The sequence below is a fragment of the Procambarus clarkii genome, chromosome 42 (assembly GCF_040958095.1).
Source record: "Procambarus clarkii isolate CNS0578487 chromosome 42, FALCON_Pclarkii_2.0, whole genome shotgun sequence".
In the NCBI taxonomy this organism is placed as follows: Eukaryota; Metazoa; Arthropoda; class Malacostraca; order Decapoda; family Cambaridae; genus Procambarus; species Procambarus clarkii.
In genome coordinates this window covers 2,698,287-2,719,985 of record NC_091191.1, presented here as the reverse complement: position 1 = coordinate 2,719,985, position 21,699 = coordinate 2,698,287, and the positions used below count along the sequence as shown (strand labels likewise).

Below are 21,699 nucleotides of genomic sequence, written 5' to 3'. Positions count from 1 at the left end.
TTTATTTTTTATAATAATAAAAAAGTTAACTTCCAAATTAATTACGGCATATAAAGGTCCCTTAAAGATTTGCCTGAAACGCTTGGCATTTTAGTGACTGTGCGATAATGTGCCATTTGCACACCACAACTGATCAAAAATAATCCATTGTACTTTCAAGCAAATATTAAAATAAATAAATATATAAAGCTTTAACCCATGTAGTGTTTCTCTACTCGCCACAGTTTGTTCATTGGTGCGCTTTTATGTAGTCAAACAACACGGAGGCAATTTATGCATATTTACCTTGTCGCTCTTCATATCATGCTGAATATGCAATTTGTCAAGTAATAAGATTTCATGAAAACGACATTTGTTAGTTTTACATCTGAAGAATACACAGTACGATCTCATATGAACGAACTTGAGAGGCGTTATTGTGACTTCTGTGTTAGTCACAGTAGCTTTCATAATATGTGAAATATTGCATAAAAATAAATATAAATAATATATAATGTAAATATATATTTATTTAAATAGTAAATGAAAATAATATTTTTGTTTAAATTGATTCAAAGTATGCAAACTGTGTTAGATAACAAGTGATCAAAACAGCTGGAACTTGTGTTGGTGTTCGTGTGTGTTGCCGGGCTCCCAAGTCAGCCAAGGTTGATGTTGGAAAGAGGTTTACTTGTTAAGATTAAACACATTTCTTAGCTAACGATGTGATAAAGAGTTGCTGGTAGTAGCTGTGTATTATCTGGTGGTGGTGGGGCTCATATGTGGCACACGCTCTGGCTGCCCCGGCGCCACCAGAGCTGCTGCTGCAACAAGTGATAATAATAATAATAATAATTTATTTAGGAAAAGTACATACATACTTGCAGAGTTACAGTACAAACATTCTGTTAGATTTAAAGATAGAGATAGTACATATAATACCTAAAGCCACTAGTACGCATAGCGTTTCGGGCAAACTTGCAAACTTTCTACAACAAAGTTGTAGAAAGCTTTGAATTGCAGTGATATAACGCAGGAAATTGGTATATACTAACTAGTAAGCTTTTGTATTCACGTATGGGAGTGGCCGTAAGTGCTGTGGTTGTAACAGTTGCGGCACAAGTGATTATTCTTGGCTTCGATTCCCAGATGCGCCCAAACGTTCTGCAAAATGACAAATTTTGTAATTAACGCCAGTACCCATAATTATATTTTTGTACTATTATATGATAACCAATTGGTGAATATTCATTGCCAACTTTCTTTACATTTTTGTCAGGGCTGATTCACATTACAGTAGGCCTACTAGGCTAGTCTAGGTAGGGTAAGGTTAGGGTAGGCTAAGCCAGGCAAAGACAGCTTGAGTTATGTTGATTGGGTTAGGTAAGACCAGGCATTTATTTCCACTAGTAGCAAAGCTTAAAGGCTGCCATCACTTCATGAAACAACTGAGATATACTTAGGTTTTTGACCTTTTTCTCAGTGTTTTGTTATTTTCTTGTGCCAAGTGTTCAGTTATAGTCATAGATTTTATCATGCATTTTCTTTTATCCAAACAGTGTATAGTACCCAAGACTAGGGTAGTACCCTACCCTAGACTTGGTCTATCCAAATATTGGAGTTCAATCTCCCAAGTGTATTCAAACCAGCGCCCGTGCTCTTTCAGCCTGTCCAAACCGGAGGTGTACCAGAGTGTCGGTATTAAAGTATCAGACTGATGGTATTAGTACTGTACACCTCTAATGCAAAGAGTGCATTACCTCATTGTTCTATTTAAACAGCATTGTGATCCGTGAATCTATCAAAATAGCACAGCAGTGAACATAGAAAAAACATATTTCCTGATCAGTATCATCAACTTACATTTTACAAAATTACTCTAGGAATGACATGTTACTTGGTGCTCATTTACCGAGTGGCTGAGGGATCATAATACAGTATGGCATCTTATTTTGAACTTGCTCTTACCTTAAAGTAACCAACCTAATCTAACTTAGAGTAGCCAAATATAATGGAATCTAACTTGTCCAGAAAAGCACTCCTGGCTACAAGGAACAAGCTGGAAATAGGGTGAATTTTGGGATGGTTATTCCATCTTTCGCATTATTATTGTAACATAAGAATCTTTATTTTTGCTTTTTAGTTTATTTAGGCCTACCAGTAAAGCATAGCAAGTACTGTACACTATAGATAGGTGCAAGGTAAAAAGTAAAAAAAAAAAAAAAAAAAAAAAAAAAAAAAAAAAAAAAAAATGTTCTGTACATGGATGGGGTTCTGGGAGTTCTACTCCCCAAGAACCCACCAGGGACGTGGCTTGACTTGTGAGAGATATTAGATATTCTACATTTAGGAAGTTTGGAAATAGTTACTTGAAAATAGAATGCATTAATAAGTTTTATGGATATTTTATAATATGATTTCCCTTTTACAGATGTTCGTTAAGCCCTTCAGAATCAAGTCACAAACACAGTTAAAGGGTTCAGATAGGTAAGATTTATTTTTTGCAAAATTGTAGCATTTAATATTTTGTCACATATCCACATAGGTGAAGCAATTGAAAACCAAAATTGTTTTATGTAATACGCATAGTTTGATATTCTGTTATTTAATACTTCTTGCCTAAAAAAAAAATTGTATGCCCTCTCTGAGTTAAACATGATCAGCATATCTTCAATTTCCAACTCTTCTATGCTGACATATTGCTTAGGACATTTCCAGGCTGAAAGTTTCCAAATTCTGAATTAGCCAATCCTGAAATTGTCCTCTGCATTTGGAGTGCTGAGCTCTGAGACGTGCTTCTGTCTAAAGGATCTAGGTATTTTTATTTTGCATTGCTTTAGCATCAAGACCCCAACCACTTGGGCTGGATGGTAGAGCTACGGTCTCACGTCATGCAGGTCGACATTTAATCACCGACCGTCCAAGTGGTTGGGCACCAATCCTTCTCCCATACCATCCCTAATCCTTATCCTGATCCCTTCCTAGTGCTATATAGTTGTAATGGCTTGGTGCCTTCCCCTGATAATTCCCTTCAGCATCAAGACCTTTATCAGGTTCTTAATGTACTGTACCTGATTTACCTGAAGGCCACTACCACTGGTGGTCTTGATGAGGACAGGAAGCCGGTGGCTTGTCAAAGATCCCTCCCAATGATGACTGATTTACTTGCAGAACTTGATAAGGAATATTTAAAATTCATTGAACCTATAAAAAATATACAATTGCAATAAAAATCTTGTCCTTAAAATGTGTAATGTACTATTAACCCATGCTTTTTAAGGTTATTTATGTGATAAAGTAGGCAAGGTCTGTTTTAGTTAGAACACGGTAGGTTTGGATTAGTTACATTAGAATATGCAGTATTATATTAGGTTAATCTAGATGATCAGCAGGTTGGAGAAGAAGTGACAGGAGCTCAAAACCTTAGCTGTCACCATAAATCCTTATGATGCAAATGGATATGCCCCATAGACCTATACTGGGCACTGTTCCTTATGGCTGAGAGTTTCTGCTGTAATGGAATAGCTGCTGTGTAGCTATTGATAGTAAAAATACAGGGGGCATGTGAAAATTCCTTACATGTGATGTAGGTTTGCAAATTGATGAATATTCATTTGTGTTAATCTAATCATATTTTATTTTACATAATAGTAAAAAGTTACAGCATAACACACACTTCCATGTTATTTTCCAGGAAAAAACTGCGAGCTGAATTATCACAGGCATACCCATCTCTTACATCGGAAGATTTGTCCAAGCTCATTCCCGGCAAAGAGGATGTTACTCTTGTGCGCATGTATTGCTACAAAGGAGAATCTGTCAATGTTTATCAGGTGCTGTATACCACTTTAACTGTTGGCAAGCTTTACTGTTAAACTTTACTAATCTACTTCAGATAGTGTGTAACTTGAAATCCTTAGGATATATTTTTTATCATTGAAGTAAATATTTTGGTCAATGATTGTAGGAGGAAGTTGTTTACAAATAAAAGTAGATTTTTAATTTTGGTGTGGCAGGAGAAAATTTTGGTGTGACGGAAAATTTTGTTTTGAAAAGGTAATATGTTTAGTGTGACGGGTGAAAGATTTTGGTGTTCCGGGGGAATTTGGGTTGGCCTTTTCTTTTGTGGTACAGTACAACCTTGATTCACTGAACTGTATGGGACCAAACCCAATTTCTTGCAGCTAGAAATTCCTCCATGATGCATTTCCCCATGCCCTATGGGCTAATTTCAGTTAGCAATATTTTAATTTTAACCTATAATTTAATAGACAATTACCAGCAGAAGACTTCTGCAAAAAAAATTCAACAAATTCGAACTCATTTTTCATGTCCCCAGCCTCTAAACTCCTTTTCAAAAGGTAGCAGGTAGCTATTAATAGCCGTCAACACAGCAGTGTTGACGGCTATTAATAGCTGAGCAGTATAAGGGTTAAATATTCCCACGAACTTTCACAAGGCTCCAACTGTTTCTTAGAATGTGGAATTCATCTACAAATATCATCAAAAAAGTGACTAGAGCCACCTAAAGTGTTATCATTTATATTCTAATATTTCCCATGCTCTATGGGCTGATTTCACCAAGTGATATTTGAATTTTGATCTAGTCATATGAAGAACAGAAACCAAGTTTTCTATAAAGAGATTTAACTACATCTAGCATATTTCCCACACCCTAGCCATGAAACCTCATTTTCAAAGGAAAAAGGACCATATTTGTGAACGAAAACTATGGAATCTCAAAATTAAAATAAACCATAGAATTTGGTTTTAATATGCTCAGTAACTTTTCCAAGGCTCCTTACTATTTCTTACAAGTTTTGCCAATCAGTGAAAATCATTAAAAACATGATTGGTATTAAGAGTTACAATTCATACCCAATATTTCCCACGATCTATAGACTGATTTTACTAAGCAAAATTATAATTTTAACCTATCATATAAAGTTCAACAATCAAGAGAACCTGCCTGTAAAGAAATTTAACTGCACCTGGCAAATTTCCCATGCCCAAGCCTCTTGACCTCATTTTCAAATGGGAAAAGGGTTCATATTTTATTGAACATAAACCTCTGAAACTGGAAATGAAAAAAAGCAGAGCATTTGGTTTTAAATATCTCTGTGCTCAGTGGTTTCCAAAGACCCCCAGCTGTTACTTGTAAAGTTTACTCAATCCTTGAACTCGGTCTCAACATCCTAAGCAAATCCACACGTCCCTTGCTTCAGTGAACTCTTGTTCACTGCACAACATTATTACACTGTTGTTCACTGAATTAGGTGAGTAAATCTGGTATGGAAAGTGTATGTTCCAACTGGAGATTCGCCAAATCAAGGTTTGTTGAATCAAGGATTCAATGCAGTGAATACATGCTGTTGTCTCTTTTCTACCTTCTTGGGGCTTAGCCCTAAAATTGGTTTACTTTCAGAGTGTGTCGTATGTTTCCACAGACATCTCATGTTCTCCCAATTGTGTTGGAATGGGAATAGGATGAGAATTCTTTTCACTGGATATGTTAAAAGTCTGCTGTTCCATTGTAGATCGCTTCCCCTCTACTTGGAACCACAAGCTCCCTGTGTATGTGACTGCTCTCCAACCAGGAAGCATTTGTGTGAGATGCTGTATGTCAGGAATGGCAAAAGTGTGATATGATTTATTGTACCTGTTTCTGCCACTCCAAATGCTGCTTCCTGTCCGTTTATTAAAGGGTTGAGGCCTACTGAGATCTATTAGAGTGAAATTACAAAGCCAAACCACATTTCCTCCCAGCTCTAGTAAATATACTTGATGGTTTCTGGGCCTGGTAAATATGACAAAGTTGTAGAAGGTAGTTTTGTTGTGTTGGTTCTGCCACCTGATAGTGGTTGGGTTCATGACCTAGTGGACCATTCTGTAGTTAGTCAGGGAACTGCTAGGCAATCTTTATTATTCCAAGTAGTTATTGGATAGGCTTTGAGTTTTTGTAAGTAATTTTATGGCTGCATTTTGAGTTGTATTGTTCTCCAGTGTCCCCCCTGTTATCTGTATAACCCAGCAGGGGTATACAAGGTTTTAACTCGTTAAAACCTCGAGACATTTCTAGCTGTGCCAGCGACGGATGTTGACGTGCCTAGACTGTACTAGATTCTAACCAGAATTCGGTGGAATTTGTAGTAGGGAGCAACTGAGTGTAATGATCAGACTTTTTCTTTGTTTACTCAAACCCTGATTGGTTTAATTATTTTAGTGTGAATACTTTTTCTAGCTAGAGGTTTAACTATGTAACTTGTATATTATTTCAGTACCGTAATGTATTTTTATTTTATAGCACTTGATATAAAGTGTAGAAAGAAATAGATTTGAGAATAAATAATGCATTTAAATCTTTGAGTATGGATCTTGGACAAATGTGACATCCGAGATTATATTATCCATAATTGAAGCACAATTTTATCCAGTCCACACTTGGAAGCTTGCATTGCACATGATATACTGTATAATCTTAGCATTATTGATCCATATATAAATACCACGTATATTAATAAGCATGATCTTAAACCTACAGGTTCAAAAGGATCCGATCTTCTTCACAATTGATAAAGACAAGGTAGTATACCCTACAGTGTATTTGCTGTGGAGACACCCAGAGCTTATGCATACCTTTACAACGCATACACATGTCATTGGTGTGTTAGCAGGTGGAGCTGATCTCATGTTACCTGGAATTATTACAAAAGGAGAGGTATGTTTTAATGACCATTCTAGAGGGAGAGCAAGGTACAGTGTGTAGGAATGTTATCAAGGGATAATAAAATTAGATAAGAGAGAAAAGTAAAAAGGTATCAATTGATCAGTGAGATTTTGATAGACTTTTAGTTATTGATTCATATGTTTGTTAATTTGTTACACCATTGTGAGCATTAATGTATTATAGTTAGTGTGATTAGTTGCTTATACATATGCTGTCTATTAGGAAAGTGTACTGCTTGGACAGGTTTAGAATACCCCACCCCCTTGTGCAGTTGTATACCATTATGGATCTCTTGTCTGGCTTCAGATTGGTCAGACTTTCTCGCTGTTTAAGATCAGTGCCTCTCACAGTACTGGATAATTCTGTTACTTTGGACAAGCAGTTTGGAGGAGACACATACCGCGTAGCCCACAAGAACCATGTGTAGACTTCTTGTCTTTCTAATGACCAAACCACACACCAGAAGATGAAGAGACGAGAACGTTTTGGTCTATCCTGGACCATTATCAAGCCGATTGTGTGCTGCTATCCTGCAGCTATCTCTGAGTTGATGTTCTTCAGTTGTACAGTACTTCCCTCCATGTAATTTGCAAAATCCACCAATCTTCCATACACACCTTTATTCTGCTTCACATTTTTCTGGGGGGAGCCCCTATGGCTCCCCGGAGCTATCCAGGCTGATATGCTAATATCAGACTTTGGCATAAGTCATGTGTATGGAGTTCTTTGGGCCTACCAGGGACCACAGCCAGAACCTGCCCCCCTCAGAGAGGCAAGGGAAGCAATAGCTTATAGAAGCCCTCGTGTGGTTGGAAGCATTCCATGTCTGCCATCGATTGGGTCAGGCACCCAGAAAGGTAAGCATCCCAAAACAAACCCCTATTGTGGCAAAAATATTGCTCCCAAAAGCCAAACAAGTGGATAGAACTCCCCAAACAAAAACGAGCAAACTAGTGTGACGTCACCCGTTGCCGCGCCGCCGTCTGTGCAGCTCCCCCCTCTGTGCAGGGGGAAGGGGCAGCCCCAGACCTACTGCGCCGATGACCCACACCCCACTTCTTGAGGCTGATGCTATAGGCAGCGGTTGTGTACTCTGGCTCCAGACTTTTACGTCGCTGTGCCTTGTGTGTGGCGGTTGTTCTCCAGAGGTGCGAGAGCCAGGAGTTACTCTTCAGTACTCGGGTTGCATGCGCCTAGGGTTCCCTTCCTTAGGTGCCCTGTAAGTACTGCCCTTGGAGCTTGGGGTTACCTTCCACAGGTTCCTTGGGATCTGCCTCTGTGGGTCCGTTTAACTGCTCGGTTTTTTGGCTGCCCTTTGGGTACTTGGGTGTTTTGTCTCCCTAATTTATCCTAGGGTAGGAGGCAGTTTTGCACTGGTAAGGGCCGCAGGGTGCTGTGCAGCTTGTTGTCACCAATCACAGCGGCCAGCTCTGTTCCTTGGGATACGTTGTCCTCTTGCGGGATTTTGTTTTTCTTTGTTTTTGCCTTGGTAGGGGGTGCTGCCCTACTTTCCACTGGTGTTTGGCCTCATCCTGATACTTGGTAGTGCCCCCTGCTAGGTCCCCATGAGCGTACATGTCCCTGGGGGTTCAGCTGTAGACAGTTTGTTTGGTAGTTTTGGGCTCCAGTTAGCAGTACCCTGCCTGGGTTTACCTGAGCGCGAGTCCTCTTATAGTAAACGCTTAGGATCCTGGGAATCCCCTAGGGGACGCATGGGTCCGATGGATGCGACCCCGGAGTCCCCCCTCGCTTCATGCGAGTTTGAGGGTTGTTCGCCCTGCTTCGCGTTCGGGCGTAAGGGGTCGACCCTTGTCTCAGGGAGACCCTCATGGTTTTTGCCTCTGTCACACTGCCTGTTGGGTCGGTGACACTTTCGACCCTGAGTCCTGTGAGTTTTTGCTGCTTGCTGGTGACTCAATTTACCCAATCCGTGGATGATCTTCGGGTACAGGCTGCGCAGGCGGCGTTGCATTCTAGGTTTCATTTGTTGCAAAGCGTTCAATTGGTTGCTCACCCGGATGCCCCGCGGCTGCCCCGTTTTGCTTATAGAGACCTGGATTTAGGGGTGGGGTTGCCTCGACCCTGGTTCAGTCTGCACCTCCTCGTCCTTCCCCTCCTGCCATTTGTTCTAGTCCCCCTCCCCTGCTTCCGGCCGCGAAACGTTTGAGGGTTTCGGAGTCGGGGCAGGGGTTAGTTGGTCTTCAGAATCGGGCAGCCTCTGGGGATGCCCCTTCTGGTGTGGCGATGGAGGCATTCGAGTCTACTCCCTTGGCTGAAGACTCTGGGTCTAACCAGTGGACCCCCTTCTGTCTGGCTTCTACGGCTGCACCGGCCTTGTCTGGTGGGGTCGGTGCTTGGGGGGAAGACTTGGCACCGGGTCCTGCGGAGGAGGGCTGGGGAGGGGCTGACTTGGGGGCCTTGGGCCCCACTGGACCCCGCCTGGGTTTTTCTGCCCTCTGAGCAGGGCTTGCTGTTATAAGGAGTGGGGTTTTCTTTTCCCCCCTCTGCGTACGAGTTGGACTTGGTGTCTGCCCCTCCCCTGGTTTGGTTCAGTGTTTCCCCTGGGTGCTTCGGTTCCGTCTTTTTGGAGGTTTTCGGCTTATCATATCCAACCTGCTGTGGTGCGTGCGGCCCTTGCGGCAAACCTCCTGCTTGACCCGGATTATGCCTCGGCAATGGATCCCTCGGCTTTCAGGTTTGGGACTTCGTTCCCTTTCTGGCTCCATTACGAGGTTCCGGAGTCGTCATGGCTGGCGAACAGTCCGGTCTTTACCTTGGAGGCCTGGCACTCCTTCTGCCATTCCCGCACGCTTGAGTGGTGGGAGGCTTTGACGGTGCTGCTTTCCGGAAGGGGTCCCTGGGTTGTTGATGCTTGGTTGGTTTGGCCGGGGGTGCATCATGTTTTGTGTCCGGTTGCAGCTCTCCGCCGTTATTTGTGCGCCACGGCTTCTGTGTCCGTGGATGCAGTTTGGGTTGATGCGGTTTCCTTTCTATATTGTTCGCGGGTGTGGGTCTCCCAGGTCGTCCACAGGGTTATTAAGGCTACCCAGCCTGTGGTCTAATCCCGTGCCCATGACGTTCGCAGGTTCGCGGCTCTTGCCACCATCTTTGGCAATATGTCTTGGGCTGACATTTGGAAGCGGGGATTTTGGCGGTCGAACAGGGTCCTGGCTGCTCGTTATCTTGTTAACATCCCTGGGCCCAGTCAAGCCTGTGTCGCTTTGGGTCGGCGGATGCAGCCAGTTGTCTCGACTTCGGGTTGAGGAGTGAGCAGCAACCACCTCCTGGGTAAGTCCCTCTTTTCTCCTCTGTGGGTAGTTAGCTCCAGGGAGCCATAGGGGCTCCCTCCTGAAAACCAGCGTTAAATGTAATGAAACGCCATTTTCTGGGTGATAACCGGAGGCTTCCCGGCATCCCTCCCTCCCTCTGGTCGGCGTTTTTTCGTGTGTTTTGACATCCAGCCTCAGAACTCGGGTGTGGATCACCGGTGCAGTAGGTCTGGGGCTCCCCGTTCCCCCTCCCAGGGAGGGGGGGAGCTGCACAGATGGTGGCGCAGCAACAGGTGACGTCACACTAGTTTGCTCGTTTTTCTTTGGGGGAGTTTTATCCATTTGTTTGGCTTTTGGTAGCAATATTTTCACCAGAATAGGGGTTTGTTTTGGAATGCTTACCTTTCTGGGTGCCTGACCTGGTCGATGGCAGACATAGAATGCTTCCAACCACACGGTGGCTTCTATAGGCCATTGCTCCACTTGCCTCTCTGAGGGGGCCAGGTTCTGGCCTTGGTCCCCGGTGGGCCCAAAGAACTCCATACACATAACTGATACCAAAGTCTGACATTAGCATATCAGCCTGGATAGCTCCGGGGAGCCTCCGGGTCTCGCCCAGAAAATGGTGTTTCATTACATTCAATGCTGGTTTTTTCACTCCAACCGACTTTACAGCTCTCCAATGGACCACCTTATGATACCTGAGTGACATAGACAGAACTTTAATTTGTCTTTGCTTGCAATTCCAAGTGTATTTTGTGTCTTGTTAATCTTTTAGAAATACCTTGGTCATTCTTATTGTAATATTTACTGTTCTGCTGTCTCATCAGTTATGTACATTTGTATTGTCCTACTGGTCACCAGCTTGCTGTCGGTGTGCACTGTACCACCTTGAGATACTTCTTTGTCCATGTTTAGGAATAACTAAGTCACCAGTGCTGTCGGCCCCAACATTATTCATTGTGTTGTAGAGTACTCTTAATTTTACGTCAAGTAGAAATAGACTAGAAATGGATCACCAGAGGTATAAATTTAATTGGATGTGTTTTTTACTGTACTAGCATCTACAACCATTAACATAATTATTTTGTTCACTCTGAAGTGGAGTAGTTATAATAATGAATTAAGCTCATTAATTTTTGTTCTATGTGCTGTTGTCGAATCTTGATCCCGTTTGATCTTCAGTCCGACACAAGTACAAGTTCATAAGTCCATAGTGACAGGTTGTTACCCAGTGTGTAAATGTTCAGATAAACATTTTCATGCTAACATGTTAGTTACTTTTATTATAGTGGAGATCAGTTTAAATATCCAACAGGCTATGTTTGCAGTAGTTTATTGTGTTTAATAACTATGTATTGTGTTTGTTTACACACTACATTTACATACTACAGTATTGAATTTTTTCTCTGTTTTACCAGTTTACAGTATACAAGCTTTTATCTTTGTTTTTATGCCCTTCGCAGATGAGTCCGTATTCATATGGCAAGTTTGAGAAAGGCTTCCCTGTTGCCATCAACACTACAGATAACAAGGCTCCTCAGGCAGTGGGTGTTACTGCACATAGCTCTATGGACATGTATATGTGTGGAAGACATGGTAAAGGTGTCAGCATCCTGCATGTTTACAGAGATCAGCTGTGGGAAATGGGTTCCAGAAGTCCCCCACCTACTATGGGGCCACCTGATATAATACTAAGTGGTCAAGTTGTCATAGGTTAGTTTGAACTGATTGTACTCTAATATGTTTAGAACATTGATTTATATACAGTATCTTGATATTATGAGAGACATGCAGTTTTACTTAGTTGTAATCTGCATGATTTGAATCTGATAAATAAATTTAATCTGTATTCTTGTTTCTTAGTCAGTGTTTGAATGCACTGTACATGGAACTGTGTAATGATGTGCAAGACTATAAATAACAATCAACTGTAAAAATTAAAAGAATATATATAGCTATGTTCAATGGCTTTCCCCATGACCTAACTTCCTCATATTTTGTGGCCAAGAGTCAAGCTGCAGGTTTATGAACATATAAGAAAGTTATGGACCTTCACTGTAGACAAAAACCCGTCAGTAAATGTTCTTAATGTGGTACAACATGTTTTGATCATTATTGAATATCTCTGGTGTAGTCAAAGTCCTTCTCTTGCCTTACAATGTATTAAATTAAATAGCCTTCACTAATTTCTGTTCTTGCATACTAGAAATTATATCATGAGTGCATCATTATCTAAATATGTAAAAGAACTTGCCTCCACCATCTATCATGCCTTCATTCTTTATCCAATCATTGGTCTTTACCTCAATAATCTGGTGTGCTTTAGTACTTTAGTGCTTATTTTGAGTTATCTTTATTACTTTTAAAACAAGTAATGGCATATTGATACAAACTGAGTTTGGGGAAAACAAAAAAGTCCCTCACAATTTCTTGCATTTTATATATGTAATTTTTTCCATTCAACATTGAAAACGACTTAAATTCCTCTTCCCTTGAATACTGCTTCCAAGTTTTGTTCCCAACTGTCATATTGTTGTGACTTACTCTCTTGTCTGTTGTGTGCAAATTGACCACTTTCAGTAACCTGCTTATGTGATAAATTATATGATATATAGTACAGTGTAGGTCTATGAAACTTCAATTACCTTCATTGAATTATCAGAGAATGAAGATAGTGCTGAAGAAATTATAGTTGGTAGTGAAACAGATGAGAGCGAGAAACTAAAAGAGATTTCTCCAGAGCAAGTAACAGATGACGTTGAAAAACTAATCTTGTTAGAGGAGCCAACGCCTGATAGCAGTAGCAACCTCAGCCCGGAAAACAGCACACCTAAAGAAGACACTCCTCAAACAACTGGTAGGTTGACAAGCAAAAACATATTCCTCGTTTTGTTTATAGTTTTATCCAAATTTGTTGGGATTTTCCTTTAGCTTTATATGTTGTTTTATTTGTGAATTCTGCAATCTATAGAAGTATTTGTATGTAATACATTACTGTATAGCTATATGTGATTGATTTTTGATGTGTGTGGTGGTACTTGTATATCTTTGATACCTTATGTCGCATTGTGTATTCACAATACAACATAAGGCTAATAACAACACTAATCCATACAGTGAATGGATTAGTGATTTGTTAATATTTTATTATTTAATTTCTATAACCTACTTTTACTATATTACTCTCCTTTGAATTTCTCGGCCGATACCACAAAAGTGGAAAATGAGGGTAATAATAATGTATGTGTGTATGTATTGTGCTCATGTGAATCATGTTCTGATGGTAATCTTTTTGAAATTAAAGCATTTGTTTTTAATTTTAGTGCAATGTTTCCAAAGATCATTCATAATGAGTAGATGTGTTGGAACTTCATAATCAGTAGTTATATGTTTTGGATCATATATTGTCAAAATTGCAGAGTCTACAGGAAACTACTTACCATAGTCCCCCTAACAGCATCAAGAGTTCCTTTAGTGTCACAATGATTGCAAAGCAAATTGAGTGCAGGTTAACAAAAACATAAGATACCATTGTTCTAGGTGTGGTGTATTTTTATTAAAACAGGAAAGTATTGGTGTATGTACAGTACTGTTCTTGATAAATCAGAAATTAATATAAATGAGCACAGATAAGTAGTCCCACATGATATCAAAAAGAGATTTCTATGGGGAGCCCTATCAGCTCCCTGAAGCTATCCAAACTGACATGTGCAATATTAGCTTGGGGTCATCAGTCAAAGGAGTTCTTATTCTTACCGGGAACCACAATGGCCTATGAGCATTTAGAGTATGTCATATTTGCCATCAACCGGGAAGGGCACCCAGAAAGACAGGCGAAACAAAACAAACCACAAATTGCAACCTACATCTGAACAAAGCTAAATAGCTTCCCCCCCCAAAAAAAAGAAAGAAAAGGAACAAGCAACACATCATCCAACTTGCACACTCACTCGTTAGCTTGGAGGTGGAATTCTGGCTCTGCGTCGGGATTCCTACTCCTGCGGGGCCAGGTTCCCTTGGGGCTCGGTGCGGCTATAGATATGTCTATAGAGTCCCCTCTCACTTTTAGTGGGTATGAAGGTTGTTTGTTGCCCTTGTTTCAAATTGACAATCATCTGTTCTGCCTCCGTCATGCTGTTTATTGGGTCGAGGACACCTACGACCCAGTGTCGTGTGGGATTTGTTGTTTCCCACTCATTCTCCAGCTTACCTCTTCGTATTTGGAGGAACTTAGGGGTTAGGCAGCGGCTGCTTTGCAGTTTAGGTTTTGTTTGTGTCATCGCGCCCTGTTTGTGGCAAAGTCGAATGCCCCGGAACTGCCCCATTTTGGTTTGAGGGACCCGAAATTGGGGGTGTTGGTCAGTTCGACCTTGGTTTTGCTAGCTCCCTTGATTTACTCCCTGCTTGGCGTGGTTCGCCCTGCTCCTCCCTTCCCCCCTCCTTATTCTCGGTTCCCAAACGTCTGAGGGTTTCAGAGTTGGGGTGGAGTTGGGCATCCTTTTCTTTAGGGGCAGTAGGCATGGATGTGGTTTCTGTCCCAGGGCATGGGGGGAAATTGCTTTGGGGCTCTTGGGCCCCGTTTGACCCTGCTTGGGTTTTGGTACCTTCGAGGCAGGGTTTGTTGTTGCAGGGCGAGGGGTTTTGTATCTCCCTTCCCTGTAAGAATTTACTTAGGGGTGATATTCCCCCCTCGGGTTCGTTACCGGGTTCCTTTGGGTTCTTCAGATTCGTCCTTCCAGAAGTTTCTGCCTCTCGGATTTCCTCTGCGGAGGTTCGGGAGGCCATCAGTGCTTACCTCCTGCGAGACCCGGAATTTGCCTCTTTTGGACCCAGCCTCTTTAGAGTTCGGTTCCTCGTCCCCGTATTGGATGCGTTATGAGGTTCCTGGGTCTTACTGACTAGCAAACTGCCCTTGTTTTGCTCTTGGGGCTTGACACAGGTTTTGTAGTACCCGCTTACTTGAGTTGCATGAGATTTCCTCTGTATTACAGGTATTTTTTGGGGTGCTCTCGAGTTCCTCAATGAGGGCCTTCACGCCCCTGCTCTTTCTTATGAGGTTGGGTTGCTGCAGTTGCACCCTCAGGTCCCCGTGCTTTAAGCTGCCATGGTCAGTTAGGATCATCGCGCTTGTGGTCATTTGTCTTTGGTCTTGCGCTACTTTAGTTTTCTCGAGCTGTCATCAAACTGGCTTTCAGAGGACGTGGAGGTGTTGAGTCCTGGGCCTTCTGCTGCTGAGCTGGTCTCGGTGGCTTGGGCGTTGGCGGCGTTGGTGGAGCGGTTTGTACCTATTCTCCGGGAGGCAGTTTCCATGTTTTATGCCTCGCGTGTTGACAGGGCATCCTTGCCCTCTTGACTCTGCTTGGGCCCCGGCTCTTCAGTCTTCGACTCCATTTTGTCTGTTGTTGTTTTCAAATGCCATTGTGTCTCAGTTGCAGATGACAGCATCCTCCAGTTGCCATTCTATTTCTGATTTGTTGGTGCTCCGGGGGGGGGGGGGGGTTGGATCATTACCGCTCTTCCCAGAGGGGTTGTGCCAGGGCTCGGGTGTCAGTAGCTCGAGGTGGGCCCTTGGTGCCAAATTCTGTGTTGGTGTTTCCTCCTGGGCCTTCTTCGTCTGGTCAGCATCCTATATATATATTATGCCCTGTAGGGGTTAAATTCTTCTATCTAAAGAGGAGGAAAAACAAGATCACATTCCAAGTGTACCATTTCCACTCGGAGCAGAAGGTGAAATGTCCTTCCATTAAAATGGGAATAACATGACATCAGTTCAAATTTATGAAATGGAATTGAGGTTTTATCATATCATCTGCGTATGTACAGATAACCTCTGGAACTAGAAACTATATAATTGGAATAAATTTCCAGAGCATCTTCTGATATTTATGCTAATAATTGTGCAGTGTTCTGTTTGGAAACCACTGTAAATAGGCTAACCTTAAGTCAGTGCATGTAATATATAAATGCAGAGGGCATATATAGTATATACTAGTGTAACAGAATTGAATGAAAACTGAATTTATGTTTAGTATGGTCACAAATTGCCTGTTTTTATTTTATTTTAAGCATTGCAGAAAAGATTGTGATAATTATAAACCTATAGCAAAGGTAAGCAATTTGTTTACCTTATATATAAGAATAAGAGTTACAGCCCTTAACATTTGTGACAGGTCCTGAAGCAATGGATAAGCTACTGCTCCATTGTTTTCTGAAGGCTTGGAAGACGTCTGGAAAGAAGGTGGCGCTCCCTATCCTTACGAGCAATTTTTACCGCTTGCACATGATTCCGGCTTGTCCAGATGGAGCATCTTTGGATATTAAGAAATCATCATATAAAAAATTGTCAAAGGTAGATTTTCTGGGAAAAACCCCTTCAGTTTCCCAGAGCTATCCAGGCTGATATTGATATATTAGACTTTGGCATCAGTCAGTGTGAATGGAGTTCTTAGGGCTACCGAGGACCACGAGCCAGAACCTGGCCCCCTCAGAGAGGCATGAGAATCAATGGCCTATAGAATTGCACATGTGATTTGGAGCATTCTGTCTGCCATTAACCGGGTCAGGCACCCATAAAGGTAAGCATCCCAAAACAAACCCCTATGCTGGTTGAAACTACTACAGAAAGTCAAACGAGTGGTCAGAACGGCCCCAAAGATAAACGAGCATGATGTCACCACGTGTCGTGCCGCCTTCTGCGCAGCTCTCCCGTCCCTGGAAGGGGGAAGGGGAGCCCCAGTCCCCTCATGCTTGCTACCCCACACCTTTAGTTCTCGGCTCATATGTTTGAGGCTTGGTCGTGTGACTCCAGCTCCTGATTCTTGTGTTCAGTGCTGTGCCTTGTGTCTAGTGCTGTCTTCAGGGTGGTGCGTGAGCTAGAAGGATCTAAGACTCGGGCAGTCTTGGGGGTTGCCCCTTCTGGGGTGGTGAAGGAGGCATTCGGCATTCAAGTCGGTTCCTCCAGCCGTGGCATCAAGGTCTGACCAGTGGGCTTCTTTCCTTCCTGCCTTTCCGGCTGTCCCGGCTTTTTCTTTTGAAGCTGGGGCTTTGGAGGATGACTTACCACCGGGATCCTGGTGTGGAGGTTCCTGGGGTTGGGGAGGGGCTGACTTTGGGGCCTTGGGCCCCATTGGACCCCACCTGGGTTTTTCTACCTTTCGAGTGGGGCTTACTGTTGCAAGGAGTGGGATTTTCTCTTCCTCCCTCTGCGTACAAGTTAAATTTGGTGTTGGCCTCTCCCCGGATTCGGTTCTGTGTCCCTTCGGGTCCGTCGGTTCCGTCTTCCCAGAGGTTTACGGCTTCCCGCATCCTGCCTCATGAGGTTTAGGCGGCCATTGCGGCTTACTTCCTTCCATTGCAACCCAGCTTACACCTCTATAATGAATCTGTCTTCACTCAGGTTTGGGTCCTTGTCTCCCTTCTGGGTTTGTTATGAGGTTCCAGAGTCGTCCTGGCTAGAGGACTGCCCTGTGTTGTCTTTGGATGCTTGGAGTACTTTCTGTTATACCCACACGCTTGAGTGGCACGAGGTGCTGACGATGGTCCAGGTTTACCTGGGGAGGTCGGACAATTCGAGTACCTCAAAGCGTGTTTGTTTGCCCTTGCCTTTCAGTGGGATGTTGGCATGGTGCAGCTTCATATGCAGGTTCATTCCCTTTCGGCTGCACTTGTGGTTGAGGACTTGCACGCTCGTGGCCTACTGGTTTCGGTCTTGCGGTTCTTTTCCCTCCTGGAGCTGTCTTCGGATTGGCTTGAGGAGGATGTGGAAGAGTTTGGGGCCATTCATGGGGGGAAGGGGCTCGCTTCCTTGTTGGAATCTGCTTGGGCCCTGGCTCTTAAGTTTTTATCGCGGTTATGTCTGCTGTTTGCATTGTCTGCTTTTGGACAGTATCTGCAGGCAGCCTCTTCTAGTTGTTGCTCGATGTCGGACTTGTTGGTTCTTTGGGGGTCCCTGGGGGTTCCTCTTGGAAGGGCCATGCCAGGGCTCGAGGTTCCTCTCGTGGTAGACCACTGGTGTAAAGTTCTGTGCCAGCACCACCTTCGGACCCGTCTTCATCTGGTCGGCACGGTGATCGTTCTGTGTGTAAGTTGGGTTCTCACAAGGGGCTTCGGCTCTTTCGGGGTTCACCCCATTGACGGGGCAGAGGGGGAAGGCTTGCGCTGTTCGCTTACGCCTAGTCTCGTGATTTGTGTGTTTTCCGGGTTGTTTTCGACGGCCTGTGGTGGCATTGGATGGCCCCCTCCTCCTTTGGGGCTGGCAGGGCAGGCCTCTTCTCCTGTGCTCTGTTGGGTCATCTCAGAGTGGGTATGCTTGGGCATGGTCAAAACGATGGCATCCCTCAGGTGGGTTTCCCATTTGTTCCCAATCCCGAAACGGGATGTGCGGACCTGCGGCTTATTCTTGACTTGTCCTGTCTGAACCCCCCTGGGTCTTTTGCCCCTTTTTTTGGATGACCACTCTGTCCCAGGTCCAGCTTCTGTTGGAGCCGGGCACTTGGATGGTGTCCAAGTGCCCGGCTCCAACAACGGCTACCCTGGATGAATCCCGATTCATCCAGAGTAAAGGGATTTGCTCGGTTTTGCTGTGGGGCTTCTCAGTTCTCATTTTTGTCTCCCGTTCGAGTTGAACCTGGCACCTCGCGTGTAAGCACGCCTTACCCGGGTCGTGGTGGCCCGTCTGCTTCTCTTAAGTCTTCGGGTGCTGGCCTACCTCGATGACTGGCTGGTCTGGGCTCCCAGCCAGTCTGTGTCTGCTCCCCAGGAATCTGGTTCTTTCCCAGCTCGCCGGGTTCGGGTTCCTGGTGAACTGGCAGAAGTCCCGTCTAGTTCCTTCTCAGGAGAGAGCCAGTCGGCCGAGCGGACAGCACGCTGGACTTGTGATCCTGTGGTCCCGGGTTCGATCCCGGGCGCCGGCGAGAAACAATGGGCAGAGTTTCTTTCGCCCTATGCCCCTGTTACCTAGCAGTAAAATAGGTACCTGGGTGTTAGTCAGCTGTCACGGGCTGCTTCCTGGGGGTGGAGGCCTGGTCGAGGACCGGGCCACGGGGACACTAAAGCCCCGAAATCATCTCAAGATAACCTCAAGATAAGATGGTCCGGTAGGCAAGAACTCCATGCATTGGTTGATGCCAGAAAGATATACATATCCATTCAGCCAGGATAGCTCCGGGGAGCCTCCGAAATTCACCCAGAAAATGGTGTTTCATTACATTCAATGCTGTTTTTTTTTTTTTTTTTTTTTAATTCAGTGCATGTATTTTATCTTGTTAATGAGACCACAGGTGGTTAATGTTTTTTTCACCACTGAGCATCTTAATTCAGTATGCAGCTCCATGGACAATAATTCATAGACATACCTATGTCTGGCCTCACTTAAGCTGTTGAGTAAAGTCACCGATATCTTGCTCCTTGAGATAAACTATTAGTGCTGAAATCAAATTTAGGAGAAATAATATCTTTATGGAAAAACAGGTTATATTTATAGATGATTATGTATGAGATTACACCGCATGTTCCCTTGGCACCAGTGACCAGAGACAGTGACTTTATCCTAAGCATCCCTTTATTTATCTAGTTCATAAATTACTACAGAGATGGATGTTATGTAAATGCATGACATACATCATGCTTATTATTCTTGACAAAATATCTTTTGCATTATACTTTTAACTTGTTACTTTGTCTAGTCCTTAGTTTGGTAACTGATTATATTTACATTCTTAAACTTAATTGTAAAATTTTTCTAATTGCTTTCATTCATATTATCCTTTAACTCTGACTCATAACTTTAAAAATTTTAATTGAAGGTTAAGAAGAGAATATGGAATGATATTCCATATTCCCAAATTCAGCTAATCTTTTTATATTTCAGTTTTTAAATGCAATGGCCAAGGAAGAATTAATCCAAGTGAAAGAGTTCCCTAAGGGCATTGAAAATATTACAGCAATTAACTGGGCACATGAAGACATAAAGTCATTTATTGTTGATCAGGTTCGTGCCTTCAGTGTTCAGAAGTCTATAGTACAGTCTATTTATTACATTACATTCTATTACAGTCATTACTCTATAATGCTTATGGTATAATGGCTCATTACTGAGCCATTACAGTCTGTAAGAACTTTCGTATAATAAAAAAAATAAAAAATATAATAAAAAAATATACAGTATATATATTTTATAACTAATGGAATATAAAATATCTTCTGTTTGAATATGTGTTATTCATTGGAATAAATAGAGTATGTTATATCAAATGTGATTTGTGCGCATGATGATTTAGCAAAAATTATGATTACTGTATATATGTAGATTAGTTGATAGCTTTGCTGACATATGGTACGTAAAGAAGACGGATAGTTATAATGTATGTACACAAAAATAAGTAGTGATGGAGAAAACAAGTAAGTGTGTGAAACGGAAGAGTACAGTATAGAAGTCCTAAAATGAAACAGTTTAAATACCTGGGATCTGCACTAGACAAGAGGGTAATTTTTTGAAATGTTGTGTAATGGCAAGTCAGGGAATGAAAGTGATGAGTGCAATGAATTCCTTGTATTGTAAGATTAAGACAGAAATAGATGCAGTTGAATTATTAAGTGATGCTACAACATTTAGTAAGGAAGATAATGGTGAATGGATTGGTGTCTTTTTTTTTTAATTTCTTTAACTAACTTTTCCTATATTACTTGAGTGTCTTTCAGGCTGATGCCTCCCTACACCATGGAAGTGATGAAGATGGTGATGGTGATAAGTGATGCTGGTGATAATGATGACAGAGCAAATTGAGCATCAAAGGATGTATATTATGTGTTGATTTATGTATTGCCTTTCCAGGAGGAAACGAGCATTAAACCCGAGGCCAATAAAAAAGATAATTCGCGAACATTCACACCACCTCTCATAGAGGAAGTTCATCAGGTGTCTGGAGATACATTGCATTTTTTTAAAGCAAATGGTCTTAGGTATGTACCAAATAAATGCTATGTACTGTACACAAAATGCATAATAAATTGTGGTATTACACATGGGTACATGACCAGTTACTTTGCATCAGCATTGCATCAGTTATTAGTGATCAGAATTAAAATTTGTTAAGGATCTTGTTTAAAAATTGGTATGCATTCTAGACCTAAGGTATAATGTCTTTATGAAAATGCTGTATTCTCAATGGCTTTACCACACCCCCTAACTGTTTTTATGATTAAAGGTTTATTGGTATTTTATTTTTAACCAGGTTAAACTAATTTAATACTCAATAACATGCTATATCCTTGCCTATTGCCATTGATATTTTGGTGCATCTTAGAAAGTTCATGAAGGTTATAATTTTAGAGGCTTTTTAATTCTTCATTATATCAAAGTACAATTAATATATGGTTTTTCTGTTCAAATGGAAAGAAATGATGAAAAATAAAATTAAACACACTGGAGAGGGGGGGGAAGAGACTGAGAGAGAGACTAAGACTGAGAGAGAGAGACAGACTGAGAGAGAGAGAGAGAGAGAGAGAGAGAGAGAGAGAGAGAGAGAGAGAGAGAGAGAGAGAGAGAGAGAGAAAGAGTGTGTGAGAGAGAGAGTGAGAGAGAGTGTGTGAGAGAGAGAGAGAGAGAGTGTGAGAGAGTAAGAAAGAGAGTGTGAGAGAGAGTGTGTGAGAGAGAGTAATTACCTAAGTGTAGTTACAGGATGAGAGCTACGCTCGTGGTGTCCCGTCTTCCCAGCACTCTTT

The 21,699-nt window shown here is 42.4% G+C and overlaps 1 protein-coding gene across 4 annotated transcripts in view; it reads left to right on the top strand.

Moving 5' to 3' along the window:
- Positions 1–567: 567 nt before the first annotated feature.
- The window catches only part of eIF2D (eukaryotic translation initiation factor 2D), a 65,655-nt gene continuing 44,523 nt past the window's right edge, over positions 568–21,699 (top strand). The window contains exons 1-9 of one of the 4 annotated variants that reach the window (XM_069339815.1): positions 568–647; positions 2,411–2,466; positions 3,674–3,812; positions 6,521–6,697; positions 11,442–11,691; positions 12,641–12,835; positions 16,149–16,327; positions 19,847–19,966; positions 20,810–20,937. In XM_069339815.1, the coding sequence (XP_069195916.1) occupies positions 2,411–2,466; positions 3,674–3,812; positions 6,521–6,697; positions 11,442–11,691; positions 12,641–12,835; positions 16,149–16,327; positions 19,847–19,966; positions 20,810–20,937 (1,244 nt within the window). In that variant the 5' untranslated portion in view covers positions 568–647. The other 3 variants (XM_069339817.1, XM_069339816.1, XM_069339818.1) reach the window with 3 other exon arrangements.